General features: G+C 37.3%; 1 protein-coding gene across 3 annotated transcripts in view; it reads right to left on the bottom strand.

The window, feature by feature from the left end:
* ACER3 (alkaline ceramidase 3) overlaps window positions 1-17,642 on the bottom strand; it is a 170,971-nt gene that overhangs the window by 90,500 nt on the left and 62,829 nt on the right. For 2 of the 3 annotated variants that reach the window (XR_010338372.1, XM_012469609.2), the window contains exon 2: window positions 3,122-3,232. Coding sequence is in view for 1 of the 3 variants with exons in the window: in XM_012469609.2 (XP_012325032.1) it covers window positions 3,122-3,232 (111 nt within the window). In the remaining 2 variants the exon portion in view is untranslated. Of the gene's footprint in view, window positions 1-3,121; window positions 3,233-17,642 lie in introns of those variants that run through there. The other variant, XM_064365316.1, reaches the window with a different exon arrangement.

The raw sequence follows: 17,642 nt of genomic DNA, 5'->3' as shown, positions 1-17,642 counted from the left end.
GTAAATTTGTCAAACACGTTCTCTGGTCAGTTTTGTTCTCTTGCTGATGAAGAGTTGTTATTCTTTGGAGGAGAAGAGGTATTCTGGCTTTTGGAATTTTCAGCCTTTTTGTGCTAGTTTCTCCTCATCTTTGTGGATTTCTCTACCCTTGGTCTTTGATGTTGGTGATGTTGATACTATTCCTTTCTGTTTGTCAGTTTTCCTTCTAACAGTCAGGCCCCTCTGCTGCAGGTCTGCTGGAGTTTGCTGGACATCCACTCCAGACTCTGTTTGCCTGGATATCACCAGCAGAATTTGCCTGGATATCACTAGCAGAGGCTGCAGAACAACAAGGATTGCTGCCTGTTCCTACCTCTGGAAGCTTCATCCCAGAGGGGCATCCGCCAGATGCCAATCAGAGCTCTCCTGTATGAGGTGTCTATCGGCCTCTACTGGGAGGTGTCTACCAGTCTGGATACATGGGGGGTCAGGGACTCACTTGAGGAGGCAGTCTGTCTCTTATCGGAGCTCGAACACTGTGCTGGGAGAACTGCTGCTCTCTTCAGAGCTGTCAGTCAGGGGCATTTAAGTCTGCTGAAGCTGCACCCACAGCTGCCCCTTACCCCAGGTGCTCTGTCCCAGGGAGCTGTCATGGGCTTCGCCCAGTTCAAACTTCCTGGTGGCTTTGTTTACATTGTGAGGGTGAAACCACCTATTTAATCCTCAGCAATGGCAGATGCCCCTTCCCACACCAAGCTGACATCCCAGGCCGACCTCAGACTGCTGTGCTAGCAGCAATAATTTCAAGCCAGTGGATTTTAGCTTGCTGGGCTCTGTGCGGGTGGGACCTGCCAAGCCAGGCACCAGAGAGAATCTCCTGGTGTGCCAGTTGTGAAGACCATGGGTAAAGCACAGTATCTGGGCCGGAATGCACCGTTTTTCCTGGTACAGTCTCTTGCAGCTTCCCTTAGCTAGGAAAGGGAAATCCCCTGACCCCTTGCACTTCTAGAGTGAGGCAGCACCCCACCCTGTTTTGGCTAGCTCTCCGTGGGCTGCACCCACTATCCAACCAGTCCCAATGAGATGATCCAGGTACCTCAGTTGGAAATGCAGGAATCACCCGCCTTCTGTGTCAATCTTGCTGGGAGCTGCAGACCAGAGCTGTTCCTATTCGGTCCTCTTTCCCAGATAGCTTCCATAGGATCTTAATTCTCCCAAACTTTCTTCTTTCCTCTCACTAACATATCTCCAAAGGCACCTCCCCTTTTCTATTTATCTCTTTCCTAGAAGTAATGCCTTTCTAAAACTGCCACCTTAGGTCTGACACACTTTCAGGTCTTTTACCTTTAGACAGTACTATGATCCACCAGATCTTAGATGGCTTTCATAGATTCTGCCTTTATTATGGAGTTTTATCTTTCTATTGCTATTTTTGTCAGAATTAGGCCCTTGAGTTCTCTCTTCTCTTTTCCATATAGTTTTTCAAACATCTCCAAGTCTGAATCACTGAAAACAGTTCTGTTGGCATCTGGTGTTTATTTCTCATTTTTAAATAAATTGAAGTTCATAATATTCTTTCTCCTAGTAAGGTTGAAAGTGTGGGTTGTATGCAGTTCTATTTGTTTTCCTTATTAATCTGTATGGTTTTGTGGGAGAGTAAGTGGACAAACTCTAACTCAGGAGGCCGCCATTATCCTACAGCAATTAGAAGTATCTTAAATCTTTTTATTCTTATTGTCGTTACTGATTGTGATTTGTTTATGTTTTATAAACATCTGAAAACACCCAAGGAAAAAAGCAAAGGGATAAGTTTGTAGACTTAGATTATCTTCTTTTTGAAGATAAATCAAGTAACTTTCTTAAAATGCATATGAGTAACAGATTCTGAAATTAAAGTCTTTCATATCTAATAAATAATCTAAGGTAGAATCTGACATGATTCACTATAGCTTACAGTTTTGGGATAATTAGAAGTCCTTTCTGTCAATGTGGAAATACCACTATGAGAAAAAAAAAAAAAAAAAAAGCCTTTAGAGAGTTATAAAAAAGAAATAGGGCCAGGGCAGTGGCACACACCTGTAATCCCAGTACTTTGGGAGGCCAGGGCAGGAGGATTGTTTGATCTTAGGAATTTGAGATTAGTCTGGGCAACATGGCAAAATCCTGTCTTTACAAAAAAATACAAAAATTAGCCAGGCGTGGTGGCGTATGTCTGTGGTCCTAGCTACTTGGGAGTCTAAGGTAGGAGGATCGCTTGTGCCTGGGAGGTTGAGGCTGCAGTGAGCTTAGACTGTACCACTGCACTCCAGCCTGGGTGACAGAGTGAGACTCTGTCTCAAAAAAAAAAAAAAAAAAAAGAATAGAAAAGGAAAAAAAAGAAACTACTAGAAAGAATCTACTTTATTTGGAATTTTTTCTTTATGATGATGATACAAGAACATGACAAAAGGCAGAAATGATTTAACTACGTTAGGCTTTGGTATAGCTGATTTACCCATCCATCTAGTACTTATTGAGAACCACTAAACTGCCAGACAATGGGGATGCAAAAATGATTAAGACACGGTCCTCCACCTCACAAACAAGTAGAACACATGTAAATCGCAAAAGGTTAGATGGCATCCTTTCCAAAAGGTTTAAAACTATGCAAAACTATACTACATATACTTTTAAGGCTATATACACACATACTATAAACATGAAAACGTGAGAAAATGATAAGCATCAAATTTAGGATTGAGGTTAGCTCTTAGGGGATGGACTGTGAGGCTGAGGGGGATACATTCAGGCAGGAATACAAAGGAGTTTCAATTTTACCTCTAGTAATTTCCTTAAAAAAGAAAAATATCTGAAACAAATATTATAAACTGTTAGGATCTGACAAAGGTGGGTAGTAAGATATGTGGGTATATGTTATATTATCTCTATTTTTTGTATGCTTAAAATATTTCCTAAGTTCTAAAATATTTTATTCAAAATGCAGTTCAATTCAATGGCAAGGTTTTTGGAGTTTTAACTAAGAAGCTTCAGAATATATTCAAGTTATGTAATAACACAAAATTGAAAACTGCTTTTAGAAATGAATGAGAAAAATGGACCATTTGAATACTGCACATTTCTTTAGATATAGTGGTATACATACCTGTGAGTGCTAAATAAGAAGCAATGTACCGTTTTTCCAGACCGTCTCTAACACTCTGAATTGCACCAAACATTGGAGGTATAATCATGATCAGGTTACTCACTGTATTCCCTTTAAGAGAAAAACACAAGAAGATATTTAGGTTAATTAACAACACTTTAAATAAAGATACATTCATGTAGCCTTTAACAATAATTAAACAAGTAACTTCTCAGAAAGACATTGGGAAGATATTTTCAAGTGCTGAAAAAAAAATTCTGTACTCACCAAAAATGTCTTACAATAATCCAAATAAAATAAAGATAATTTCAGGCAAATGAAACTAAAAATTTTCTACCAGCAAACCCACTAAAGGAAATTCTAAGTTCTGATGACAAGCAGGAAAAGGATCTCAGGAAGAACCTCAGAGATACAGTAAAAAATGAGTTGGGGAAGGCAGCCTACACCGATGCACTGAAACTGAGGTCCATGCATGCAGTATGACAAAATGAATATATAATTGGCTTAATTTTGTCACTGGGATAAAAAAGCAACAAATTGCAGTTTACATTTTGTATGTATCTTTAACATTTCTAGTAATGTTTTAATTTCTAGTTTCTGTTTCTAGTAAAACATAGGAGGTTTAATTAATGGATCTTCATTTGATTTTTGCTCCTGTCTTCATAAAAACAAAGTGCAGGCCGGGCACGGTGGCTCACGCCTGTAATCCCAGCACTTTGGGAGGCCGAGGCGGGTGGATCACGAGGTCAAGAGATTGAGACCATCCTGGTCAACATGGTGAAACCCCGTCTCTACTAAAAATACAAGAAATTCGCTGGGCATGGTGGCGCGTGCCTGTAATCCCAGCTACTCAGGAGGCTGAGGCAGGAGAATTGCCTGAACCACCCGGGAGGCGGAGGTTGTGGTGAGCCGAGATTGCGCCATTGCACTCCAGCCTGGGTAACAAGAGCGAAACTCCGTCTCAAAAACAAACAAACAAACAAAAAAAAAACAAAGTGCAAACATGAATAGCAAATGAATAGTAAAAACCCCAGTAGAAGATTTAAGTAGGTAAAATGGAGAAAGAAATGGCATTGTTTTTGTTTATAAATTTGATTCTGAGTAGAATAAAGTAGCACAATATTTTCTCAATTTCAAAACAACGACTTTCAGCAGAGATGCTAATATCAAGACAAATAATCAATTAACTCAGAGGTTAGAGGAAAATATTTTCAAATGGTCAAGGGTTAAAATAATATACTTATAAAATATATATTTTCTCTAGAATCAACTGGAGAATGTAATGACCTCAAACAAGGAAATTAACCATGAGAAAAGATGACACGAGTGCTAAGAAACATGGGCTGCAACACAGGAGAGGGGTAAAGAAAAGGCTCAAGACTGCAAAAGGACAAGAGACCACACAGTCCAAATTGCAGCAGAAGAACCAAGAACTGCAGGAAATAAATTTCTAAGAAGAAAAAAGAAAAGGACAGACAATTTGATAAATTAAAAAATTTGTAAACAAAAAAAAATGCCAGTGGGCATTTGAGAGAAGTGTTGGAAAAGCTGTACTACAGCTCATTTAACCAGTCCTCTTGTTACTGTAAACATTCAAGTTATTTCCCATTCTTACTATCACATGCAATACTGCAATGAAGAGCCATACATATTTACAAGTGCAGGTACATCCGTAAAATAGATATACAAAAATGAGATTGCCAAGTCAAAAAATAAACACATCTATTGGCCCAAAAAGTAGTGAAAGAAACATGGACGCATGGTTCTTTAACAATGAATGAGAATGGGTGTAATTTTATGTTCTTAAGGGCCATCTGTATTTCTTTTCTTATGAAAGGTATTTCATGCCCTTTGTTACTTTTTCTATTGGTCTTTCCTTATTCTATAAGAAGGAGCTCTTCTTCTAAAAGGAATATTAATATTAGCCCTATGTATTTGCTGTGGACAAATTTTTGGTGATTTTTTTTAAAATACAGAGTCTCCCTCTGTTGCCCAGGATGGAGTGCAGTGGCATGATCTCAGCTCACTGCAACCTCCGCCTTCTTGGTTCAAGAGATTCTCCTGCCTCAGCCTCCTGAGTAGCTGGGAACACACGTGCTGCATCATGCCCAGCTAATTGAGTAGCTGGGAACACACGTGCTGCATCATACCCAGCTAATTTTTGTATTTTTAGTAGTCTACATAGAAAGAAATATTACCATAGAGTACACTATTTGGCTTATCAGTACACATTATTTATATAGCCATATTGATATTATTGATGTTACAGCCTAACTACTTATTTAATAAAAAAAACTATGCTCTGACTTTATTGAGAAAATATAGTGGAGAAAGCAGAGATGGTATAGAAAAGCAAAATCCCCAACCACCATAACTAGAAGACAACAGACAATATCTTAAATTTACAGATCCAGAAATAGCACTATAATACAGTTATTTAGAAATCTGGAGCCAAATAGCTGGCCAGGGGCAATGGTTCACACTTGTAATCCTAGCACTTCAGAAGGCTAAGGTTCGGGAGGATTGCTTGAGCCCAGGAGTTCTAGAGCAGCCTGAGCAACATAGTGAGACTCAATTCTACAGACAGACAGACAGACAGACAGACAGACAGACAGACAGACAGACAGACATAAAAACAAAGTTATTGTCAGATTTCTGTTTCCACACAAGATGAAGAAACAAGAACCAGATTTATCCTCTTACCTGAAATAAGGAGAAGAGAGGCGAAGAGGGAAGGGGAGGGGAGAGGAGACAAAATATATGAAGCAACTATTTTCAAGACAATAGACATCAGGCAACAATTCCCAAGAAACCAAGAAACAAATGGAGGTCCCTATGATTGCCCCTAACTTACTGCCTGGAGTACTCAAGCCACAGCCTAAGGAGGGAGTACCCAGGGGGAGCTTGGCAGGCTCCCTGATGAGGAAACAAAGTGGAGAGTTCAGGAAGACCAAGGTGACTAGACTTCATGGGCTTCAGTATATGAGAGACAACTTCAGAGAGAAAGCACTCAGGAAATCTATAAAGGACCCCCTAACTATTCAGCAGAAAACTGTTCAACAGATATATACGAGCAAACTACCTAAAGCCAGGAAAGAACCATAGTGAAAATATTAGAGGAACAGTACCAGGTGCTCACACATAGCCAGAAACAGTGCCTATTCCCACAAGCTGAAATAGTAAAATTTGTATCTTGCTGGACATTGAATAAAGCAATCAAGAAGGCCGGGCCTCAGTAATAGGGAATAGCTAGTACTAGACTGAACCCTGTTTCTGACATACCTAACAAATCACAAAAGCAAAATCCAAAAGGATCAAACTGTTTCCAAGTAGCTTCATGAATTCCAGAACAAAATTCAAGACTATTTATAGTAATACAAAAATTATTCAGCACCTAGCAAAGCACATTGCCTCATATCCAATCAAAGATTACCAGGCTTACAAAAAAGCAGGAAACATGGTCCATGAGGAAAATAATCAATTGAAATCAACCCAGAACAGATGTTAGAATTAGCAGACCAAGACTAAAACAGTTCATATAAAAGGCTAGAAAATGCAAACTAATCTACAGTGACAGAAAGCAGATCGGCGGTTGCTGGGGGAGAAATGGTGGGACAGTTTAATGGCTAAGGAGGGCTCACAAAGGAATAAAATAAAACTTGGAGGTTAAGGATATGTTCTATCTTGCTTGTGATCGTTTCACAGGTATGAACCAAATGTCAAAATTTAATGTATACACTTTAAATAGGGTGTAGTCTGTTTTGTATACCAATTACCTCAATCAAGCTGGGTTTTTTTGGTTTGTTTTTAATTTTGCTTCTGGGGACTAGAATTGGACAGTGGGACGGAAAGAAGGGTTGGGGAAGAGCACTGTCTTCTGGTTTTGTTAAAGTTATTTAGCATTATCTAGCTTTTTATCTATTTTTTAATGTATTGCTTTGATAAAATAAAAATTAATACAGAAACCATTTAGGAAAGGGAGTAAGATCATTGGGAATAGTTTCATAGATGTAGTAAGATTTGAGCTAGACCCTGAAAGGAGAGAAAGAGAGAAAAACCTGCTGAGGCTATTGTACCAGGTGCTGAACTTTATATTTTACATGTGCTATCTTACTTGCTTCTCACAACCAATCTTGTGAAGTATTATTGTCCCTATTAAAAATAAACAGTAACAGTATACAATTCCAAGTTCTCACAATAAGCAAAAGGTGGAGGCAAGATTTTATTCCAGGTCTATCTGTCCTTATAACCAATGCTACTCTCACTAGATGTACTAGCACATTGTTCACACAGAGGGCGCTTATTAATTATAATGTTTTAAAAATTATATCAAAGAGTATTTTACTCAGAATGTATTAAATGAATTCCAAACTGTACAAAGAATAAAGTAATTTGCCCAGGTGGAGTATGAAAATGTAAGGTGGGAAGCCAGACAGATTGAGAGTTATATATCCAAACAGCAGCTATCAATAGCTTTAAGTAAACCTGTAGGAGATGTTGAATGTTTTGCCATTCAGGAGTGCCCTAAGATTCAAACTAATGAAAATCTTTACTGATGACTAAGATAAAGCAATGGAAGCATGCCCAAATATACAGATAATATTAAATTTAGCTGAAATGTCAATTGCAAACCACAAATACAATATTATTAGAAAGAGTAAGGACAACCCTGAGAGAAAGTTCCAAAGACAGAAAGATGACAGTAGTAGGCTATTCTGGGAGGAAAATATCAATATACTACACCTCAAAGTAGTACTTAGAGGTAAAAATGGAAAGAGCTAGATAGTGGTCATCCTACTGTTATCTTCTTTAATTCAGCTTCTTTAATTTGCGGCACCCTAAACAAAATAAACATTAAAGCATTCAGAGTAGAGACTAATATAAAGGCATAATTTACTAAATAAATAAAACACAACATATAAGGAATGGAATGACTGCTATCTTCAAATATCTGAAGGATTTTTAAGCTAAAGGTTAATGAGGCTGGTTATGACTCAAAATATAAGAATTAAAATCAATGAAGGCACAGAGAAGTAGATTTCTACTCATTATAGAGCAAAACATTCTAAAATTAAAGCTGTCAAAAAATGTAAGGCTGGATGTAGTGACTCACACCTGTAACCCCAGTACTTTAGGAGACCAAGGCAGAAGGATCTCTTGATTCCAAGAGTTCAAAACCAGCCTGGGCAACATAACGAGACCATGTCTCAAAAAAAAAAAAACAGAAAAAAACAAAAAACAAGCAAACAAGTAAACTGCTTTATTAGACTATCAGCTATAACTATGAGGAATCATTTTTTATTCATCCTTTTATTCCCATCATTTGGCATATTACTAAGGACAGAGCAGGTACTCAGTAAAGTCTGGTAAAAATAATATATACTCATGCATGTATGCTTGCTTATACCTCTCAGGTAGAAGTTTCTCTTTTATCTTCTGGTATTACTCAAAAAATTATGTGCTTCTTGCTTTTTACATTTAATGATGGGTATAGTAGATGGCAGATTATTTATTTTAGAATGACCTCACTCTTTTCAAAAAGTGGTATATTTATTGAAAAAAAATTTGAGCAATTCAAAAAAAAAGTGTAAGAAGAGTTAAATAATTAAATATTCCAAAACCCAGAAATTGTTATCATTAATGTTTGCTAAGCTTAACATGTACAGAGAGAGATGAATGGATGGATGAATTAAGAAAGAAAAGACAAAGTTTTATAGAAAAGAATTAAAAATACCTAAATTTAACAAAAGAAAGGGAAACTGAATATGAAAACTACTAAAAAGATTACAGTCCTGATTTTTACATGTTTAATTTTTGTAGCAAATGCTTCCTTGCTGTGAAACATGAAGAAATTCAGTCTTAAATTTTCTCCCACCTCCTCTGCCTTACTTACTGATTTTTATTAGTAATTTCCACATTGTCAAGTAGTTTATGTTTCATGTTATCAAAGAGCTACATTTTTTGCTTGCTTGTTTGGTTGTTTGTCTTGAGACAGAGTCTTGCTTTTTTGCCCAGGCTGGGGAACAGTGGCGCAATCACAGCTCACTGCAGCCTCAATCTCCTGGGCTCAAGCAATCTTCTCACCTCAGTCTCCAGAGAAGCTGGGATTACAGATATGCACCACCACAGGCAGGAATTTTTTTTTTTTAATTTTTATAGAAATGGGTTTCCCCATGTTGCCCAGGCTGATCTCAGATTCCCGGCCTCAAGTGATCCTCTTGCCTGGGCCTCCCAAGCACTGGAATTATAGGTGTGAGTCACTGTGCAAAGCCTAAGGATCTATGTTTTGTTCTGCAAGCCACATTTTCCATGCTTATTTTTTCTTCTTTTTTTAAAAAAATACCATAAAATTCACCCTTTTAACATGTACAATTCAGTGTTTGTTTTTTTTTTAACATATTTAGACTTACCACTGCTATTTAATTTTAGAAAATTCTCATCAGCCCCAAAAGAAACCCCAGACCCATCAGCAGTCACTCTCTATTACCTTCTTCCCATAGCCCCTGACAACAACTAATCTACTTTCTGTCTCTAGAGATTTGGCTATTCTGGACATTTTATACAAATGAAAGTATACAATATATAGTCTTTTTTGTCTGTGTAGCTTCATTTAGCATACTGTTTTCAGGGTTCACCCACATAGCATGTATCTAGGATACATTCTTTTTTATTGCCAAGTAATAGTCCATTGTATGGATATACCACATTTTGTTTACATATTCGTTAGTTGGTTGTTTGGATTGTTTCCACTTTTTGGTAATTATGAATAATGCTGGTTTAAAATTTCACATACATGTTTTTGTATGGACATATGTTTTCAATTCTCTTGGGTATATACAACCAGGAGTGAAATTCCTAGGTCATATGGTAATTCTATATTTCATCTTTGTTTTTAGCCTCTGTTTTGTATTTTAACAGCTACAGTACCTACCTCTAGTCTTTTCCCCATGGCATTTCTTTTCCTGTTTTATCTCTCTTTTTAATCAAGTTTTAATTGTTTATATTTCATCATCCATCTTCATGGTTGTTTCAAAGATTTATAGGTACTGTATTCTCTGACTTTTCTTTTCTTTTTTTTTTTTTTTGAGATGGAGTGTCACTCTTGTTGCCCAGGCTGGACTGTAACAGCGTGATCTTGGCTCATTGCAACCTCTGCCTCCCAGGTTCATGCGATTCTCCTGCCTAAGCCTCCCGAGTAGCTGGGATTATAAGCATACGCCACCATACCTGGCAAATTTTTGTGTCTTTAGTAGAGATGGGGTTTCACCACATTGGCCAGGCTGGTCTCAAACTCCTGACCTCAGGTGATCCATCTGCCTCAGCCTCTCCAAGTGTTGGGATTACAGGCATGAGTCACCACACCCGGTCTCTGACTTTTCAAGTTCTTGAGAATATTGCCTTTGTCTTTATACTAAAAAAGGACAGCTATAAAATGTTTTGGCTACCTGGGTGCAGTGGCTCATGCCTGTAATCCCAACACTTTGAGAGGCTGAGGTGGGAGGACTGCTTAAGCCCAGGAGTTCGAGACCAGACTAAGCAACATAGGGAGACCTTGTCTCTATAAAATGTGAAAAATTTAGCAGCTGAGGTGAAAGGATTGCTTTAACCTGGGAGACAGGGGTTGCAGTAAGCTGTGATTGTGCCACTGCACTGCAGCCTGGGCAACAGCAAGATCCTGTCTCAAAACAAAATACAATAGAAAACAAAACAAAAACAAACATTAAAATATTGTGATCCCCTTTTCCTTCAAAAGTTTCTAAGTATTGTGCTGTAGGCTTCCAGACTGGCTGTTACTATGAAGTTTGAAGCAGTCTAAATTTTTCCTTTTTAGATGACTTGCTTTTTTTCACCTAGATCCTGGAGGAATTCTTTCTTTATACTTCATGCTATATATCTGGGTAGCAATTGGGCCTCCAGATCAAATGAACATGCTATACCCACTGTATCTCTCTATAAAGCTAAGTAAACATATTATTAATAACATTTTTTGATTCCTGGGTCAGACTGACAAGTTGAACCTATAATTGCAGCTTTGATGTTACAGATATAATTTACAATAGCATCAAAACACATCACATATCTAGGAATATATCTGATGTGTAAGGCATAATACTAATAAAACTCCCAAATTGTTTGGGTACAAACTGAAAAAGTGATTCTAAACTTTATATGAAATACAAAAGGCCAAAAAGAGCCAAGACAATCTTGAGTAACAACAAACCTGGAGTATTTACACTACTAGTTATCAAGGCCTATTAACAAGGTTAAATAGAACAGGTAAGATTATAGGAACATACTAACACTTACAGTCACCTGATTTATGACAAACATAACCTTGCAGTGTATTAGGGAAAGGATGGTCTTTTCAATACAGGATACTGGATAATTAACTGCATATTTATATAGGAAAAAAATTAATCTGGATCCCAGGTTCACACTCCTTATACAAAAATAAATTCCAGATGGGAGCTTCTCTGAAACCATTCTGGTTCAGGGGCTGCCCAATTTGATAAACAATTAAAAATTTTTAATTAAAAATAAATTCCAGATGTACTATAGATCTAAATGTAAAAGGTAAAACAATAAAACTTTCAGAAGAAAATATGGGAGAATATCTTTATTACCTTGGAGAGGCAATTATTTTTTTAAATAGGACATGAAAAGGATTAACTACAAAGGCAAAAAATTCATAAATCAGGTAAGACTATAAAGTCAGGAAGAATAAAAGGTTATTTTTTAAAAGCTGATTTAAAGAATAATAGATATGTAATTGTTTTGTAAATAAGCAATTTAGCTCATATAGCTATAAATGTTAGCTAATTTAATTTGATTAAGCAAAACTAATGCACGTAAAATGATCGTGGACTTAAAACTTTTGGTAAAGAAATGGTTTCGGCCCAGGCATTGTGGATAATGGCTATAATCCCAGCACTTTGGAAAGCCAAGGTGGGAGGACTGCTTGAGCCCAGGAGTTCAACACCAGCCTGGACAACACAAAGAGAACCCGTTGCTACAAAATTTTTTTTTAAATTAGTCATAGTGGCACTTGCCCATGATCCCAGTTGCTCAGAAGGCTGAGGAGGGAGGATTGCTTGAGCTTGGGAGGTTTGAGGCTGCAGTGAGCCATGATCACACCACTGCACTCCAGCCTGGGTGACAGAGCAAGACCCTGTCTTAAAAAAAAAAAAAAAAAGTTTAAGCCATAGTTCAATCAGAAAAGATAAACCAGAGTAATTTGAATAGATAATTATTATATTAACTTATAAGAGTAAGGAGAATAAAGGAATAGCAGATATAAGGAGCAGCTACTACCCCTAAGGCAGAGATAGAACATTAAAAAAGAGGTTTCCCCAAGGCTGAGATGCAGACCTTGTTGGAAAAGGCATGACCATGGTTCACTGAATAGCAGAGAAGTTGCTGTGATGCTAAACTGGCAGAGCTTGCTGAAAACCTACTGATCGGAAATCTGCCCTCTAGGGTGTCAGCTAAAGCTAATCACATAGAGTAGGGAGGCAGGTGGGCTGGGGAAGCTACTGACCACTAGGTGCTGCTGACTGCCACGTTCTTCAATAGCCTGATATCAGAAGATGACCAAGCTTTAAGAGCTGGGCACTGGGGAAGCCTCAGCATTGTAGGAGCCAGAGGCTGTTAAGCCACTTGGACAAGAGCTGGCGCTAGAGAAGTTGCCAAACCGGTACACCAAAACCAGGAAGGAAAATCTCTTCCTCTCGCAATGTCTCTCTAGCGCCTTCTACTGACAAAGTCTAACATCCAGCCAGCTGTCAAAGGAAAATACTCGAAGAGCTCAGGTCCATTTTCATCAACCATGCAATGAATGGTGAATTCAGAGCTAAGAAGTAATAAATTGATGACTAGCACAATTATACAACTATATTTTCATCAATCATGACTTGGCAAAACTATAATTGGTGAGGGTTCCCTAATCAAGAAATTAAGAATAAACATTTAAGCTCATTAAATAATGGATATTTCCTTCCTTTTTTTCTCCCATATTTTCTACAATGTGGCTATATTGCCTTTATAATTGAAAACTGAAGTATTCAAAAAGATGAATGATAGAAAATAAAATTACTTCTACTAAGAATTTAATTGGGTTTGAGGTTAACTGGTTCCAGAAAATTCAGTTAAAATTTCTATTCTGTAAATCAAAACTAGACATTCATTCACACACCACACAATAGTGTACTAATATATATATATATTTGACATATATATATATATTTGACAGAGTCTTACTCTGTTGCCAGGTGCCAGGCAGGAGTGCAGTGGCATGATCTCGGCTCACTGCAACCTCCGCCTCCTGGGTTCAAGCAATTCTCCTGCCTCAGCCTCCCAAGTAGCTGGGACTACAGGTGTGCGCCACCACGCCCAGCTAATTTTTGTATTTTTAGTAGAGATGGAGTTTCAGGATGGTCTCAATCTCTTGACCTCGTGATCCACCCGCCTCGGCCTCCGAAAATGCATATTTAAAAAAATTTTTTTCTAGAGGGAAAGTCTTATTTCTATATAGATTTAGATTTTTGAAAACTATGATGTTTTTATACCCCAAACACATTCTCCTTTTAATATAAATTACAGACAAAATTGACAACATTATAGTAATTTCATGATTTCTTAATAGGTAAATTTATCTTTTGGCAAGCAAAAAGGAAACTCAAATATCAAAAATATGAGAAAGTAAGTTTAGGGAAAAGCACAATGTGCAAAAGGGTATGAACTACAGTGGGAAGGTGTTTTCTTAGATGACGGTAGATGGAGCCAGTGTGCTCCACTATTTAAACAGTTTTCCAACATTTGTCTGAATATATAAAGCCCTCAGGTGACTGGATAGACAATATAGAGCCCAGTTGTATTTACAACTGTAAAACCATCACCCAGAGTTAAAGATTGAAAAAAAAGGCATTAAAATCTAGTGAAGCTGAAAAACTGATCTATATTGCTTCATTGCCGCTGTGAAAAGGCCTCCCGCACAGTTAGCAAATGAGCTAGATGAAGGCTGTTAACTGATTTGAGCCTGAAAGCAACCCAGCACTTTCCCCAATGCAAGTTCATTTTGCCAAATATTTTACTGATTATCCAGATGTTCAAATAATGCTAAACATTCCCAGAGCTTCAGAGACTTCAGAGCTGGAAGAAGAGGGAGATCATCTAAATTCATCTCCACAATTTAAAGTAGGCATCATTGTGTTCATAACTACTACCACCTTCTAGCTGGGTGAACTTAGGCAACTAACTTACGCTTAAGCCTTAGTTTTCCAACCTGAAAAATGGGTAAAAACAATTATATTTAAATAATTTAAAATGATAAACATGACCAAATAACATATATAAAGATTATTTGATATGAGAAAGATCCCTTGCTGTGTTAAGAATTAATGTCTATATAACAAACCTGCATATATACTCTTGAATCTAAAATAAAAGTTTTTTAAAAACTCACATAATTACTTATGTATAAATAAAAAGTAAAAAAAAAAAAAAGTGTAATCTGGGCATTGTCTTGGTACTTGCACCAGCTCAAGAACAGTTACGACAAGGGAGAAGGTTTGCCTTCTAATCCAAGCCAGTAACAAAGAATTATAGGGTACTCTGGTGCTCACTAAGCTTAAAGAAAAAAAAAATAACCATCATATAAATATATATTACAGTACAAGGGGCTCCTTCAAGTAGCTTTAAATTAAGATAGATATCAGAAGGGAAAAAAAAAACAGGAAACCAATACAAGTATGTCTTACTTTAAAAAATGATAAACAGAAATGTAATTCAATTTGACAAATATTTTATTATTTTCTACGGGCAAGGTGCTAAGCTAGGAGCTAGAAGAAAAATTAACAAGTTAATAACCTTGGTTCCTATCCTGAAATATTATATATAAATGTAGTGGGAAAGACAGATAGGTAAACAACTAGTAAAAAAGAGTGATAGGAATAAAGAGTACAAAGAAACCCAACATACTTAGGGGGAGGGAGAGAATCCAAGATGGGCTTCAGTAAGAAGATAACACTTAAGCTATGCCTTGAAAGATAAAAAGAGATATGCACAAGTGCGGTATTTTTATTACTACAAGAGTCATTCTATTTTCTTTTCTTTTTTCTTTTTTTCTTTTTCTTTTTTTTTTTTTTTTTGAGACAGGGTCTCGCTCTGTCACACAGGGTGAGTTCAGTGGCACAATCATGGCTCACTGCAGCCTCGACCTCTTGGGCTCAAGTGATCCTCCCACCTCAGCCTCCTGTGTAGTTGGGATTACAGGCACATGCTACCACTCCTGGCTAATTAAAAAAAAGTTTTTTTTTTTTGTGGAGACGAGGTCTCATTATGTTGCTCATGCTGGTCTTGAACTACTGGACTCAAGCAATCCTCCTGCCTTGGCCTCCCAAAGTGCTTAGATTACAGGCATGAGCCACTGTGCCTGGCCAATTATATATTTTTTTATTTTTTATTTTTGTAGGGATGAGGTATCATTATGTTGCTCAGGCTGGTCTCAAACACTTAAGCTCAAATGAGCCTCCCACCTTGGCCCCCTGAAGTGCTGGGATTACAGGCATGAGCCACTGTGGCTGGCCTAAGTCATTCTATTTTCTTTGGGACACATATAATAGTTTCAAAAATATTTAATTTAGGAAAATCAGTTTTTTTACATTATTTTTTAAAATATGCATTATATGTTCACTTTATTGCATTAAGTTATTACTAAACATATTTTTAAACCACCAGTATTACCCAGAAATATTTCCTGGGCAAAGGGGAAATTGTGCAGATGGCTTCTGGAAGACTTCCAGTCTAAGTAGGTTTATGGTGAAAATTTCATCTAGAAGTCTGGGCTTTTTGTCTTCAGTTTGCTAGAATCCCCATTCACTGAGCAGAGCTTGTACTGATCATTGGAACCCAGTAAAAATGGAAATGTTCATGTTAAATTCAAGAGGAAGTACATTGTAGGTTTGGGAAAAAAGGCCAAGTACACAGAGGTAAAGAGCTAAGAGAAGAACTTGGGAGCTCCACATCAGCTATGGCTTAGGTAAACTCTTGCCTAACAAGATGGAGGTTACAGGAGAGGGAAAAGACTCCATACAAAGAGCATTTAAAACAGATAAGCATGATGAAGACATGATCCAGAGAAGAACAAGGGAAGTAACAGGGTCTTGAAATCCATAGAGAAATATTTGGTGAAATGAACATTTTTGATTTATCCGAAGGTCAAAAAGGGAAAGTTTCCAAACTATGTTCAGGAATGAAGAGGCATTATTGAAATGACATAATCTGAAAATGGTTATTTTGATAATCCCTTCTTTTTCTCTACTTTAACTGAAACTTCTTTCAGGGCCTAACTCAAATCCTACCTACATTTGGTGAATTTTTGTTAATCATCCTACTGAAAATGACCACTCTTCTTACAGCACTTATCGTTCTAACTTCTCACCTGGCATTTAGCACAGACTGCCTTGCATAGAAAGATCTCTTTTCACTAAATCTGATCAACTGATATTTATGACTTATCTCCTCAGTTACATTTCTTGAGGGCAGTGGCCTTATATTCATTCAATAGCAAATACTCACTGATCATCTACTACAAAAGGCACTAGAAAGGAATACAAAAGAAAACCAGACAGACTGCCCGCATGCAAATTAAACTAGTACCAAATTTTCAAGAGTGCAGATATTGAAAATCTAATAGATATTATTTTAGATGTTGTTATGCTATAATGTAATGAAGTCATTCTTTTCCCCAAAATTAATTTAACAGATTCATCCTTCACCCCAAACTTCAGTATTATTTTTCATTTGCTCTTCATTTACTCAGAATTGAAATGTATCAGCCAAAAATCATGAATGTATAAGTCCTTCAAAAGTGCATTTTAAATTTAGACTAAAAACCTTAATTATTAAAAATACAGATGATTTATTACTGTTAAAATCTCACAAAATATACCTTTTATATTTGATACGATTAGGTTTTGTGTCCCAACCCAAATCTCACCTTGAATTGTAATCCCCAGGTGTTGAGGGACCTGGTGGGAGGTGATTGGATTATGGGGGCAGTTTCCCACATGCTGTTCTCGTGATAGTGAGTGAATTCTTACAAGATTTGATGGTTTTATAAACGGTAGTTTTTCCTGCACTTGCACACACTCTCTCTCCTGCTGCCACGTGTAAAGGTCCAAGTTTACTTCCCCTTCGCCTTCTTCCATGACTGTAAGTTTCCTGAGGTCTCCCCAGGAAACTGTGAGTTAATTAAATCTCTTTTCTTTATAAATTACCCAGTCTCAGGTATTTACTTATAGAAGTGTGAAAATGGACTAATACTGTTACAGGTAGTTAGGCATGAGTGGGGTAGAAGAGGCCTCTCCCTGCACTCACTAGAAATGTCAGATGATAGTTCAGCAATTATCGCATTGCCTCTCTAGGCAGTGGGGGCACCAGGGAGAGGCCATTTCCAGATGGTCCACACCTGTTAACATCAAAATGTTAATTGAATGTAGACCCCAGGGAGAAGCAACTTCTT

This window comes from Aotus nancymaae, unplaced genomic scaffold, assembly GCF_030222135.1.
Source record: "Aotus nancymaae isolate 86718 unplaced genomic scaffold, 86718_ANA_hifiasm-v0.15.2.pri h1tg000059l, whole genome shotgun sequence".
NCBI lineage: Eukaryota > Metazoa > Chordata > Mammalia > Primates > Aotidae > Aotus > Aotus nancymaae.
This window is presented reverse-complemented; position numbering and strand designations above follow the sequence as displayed.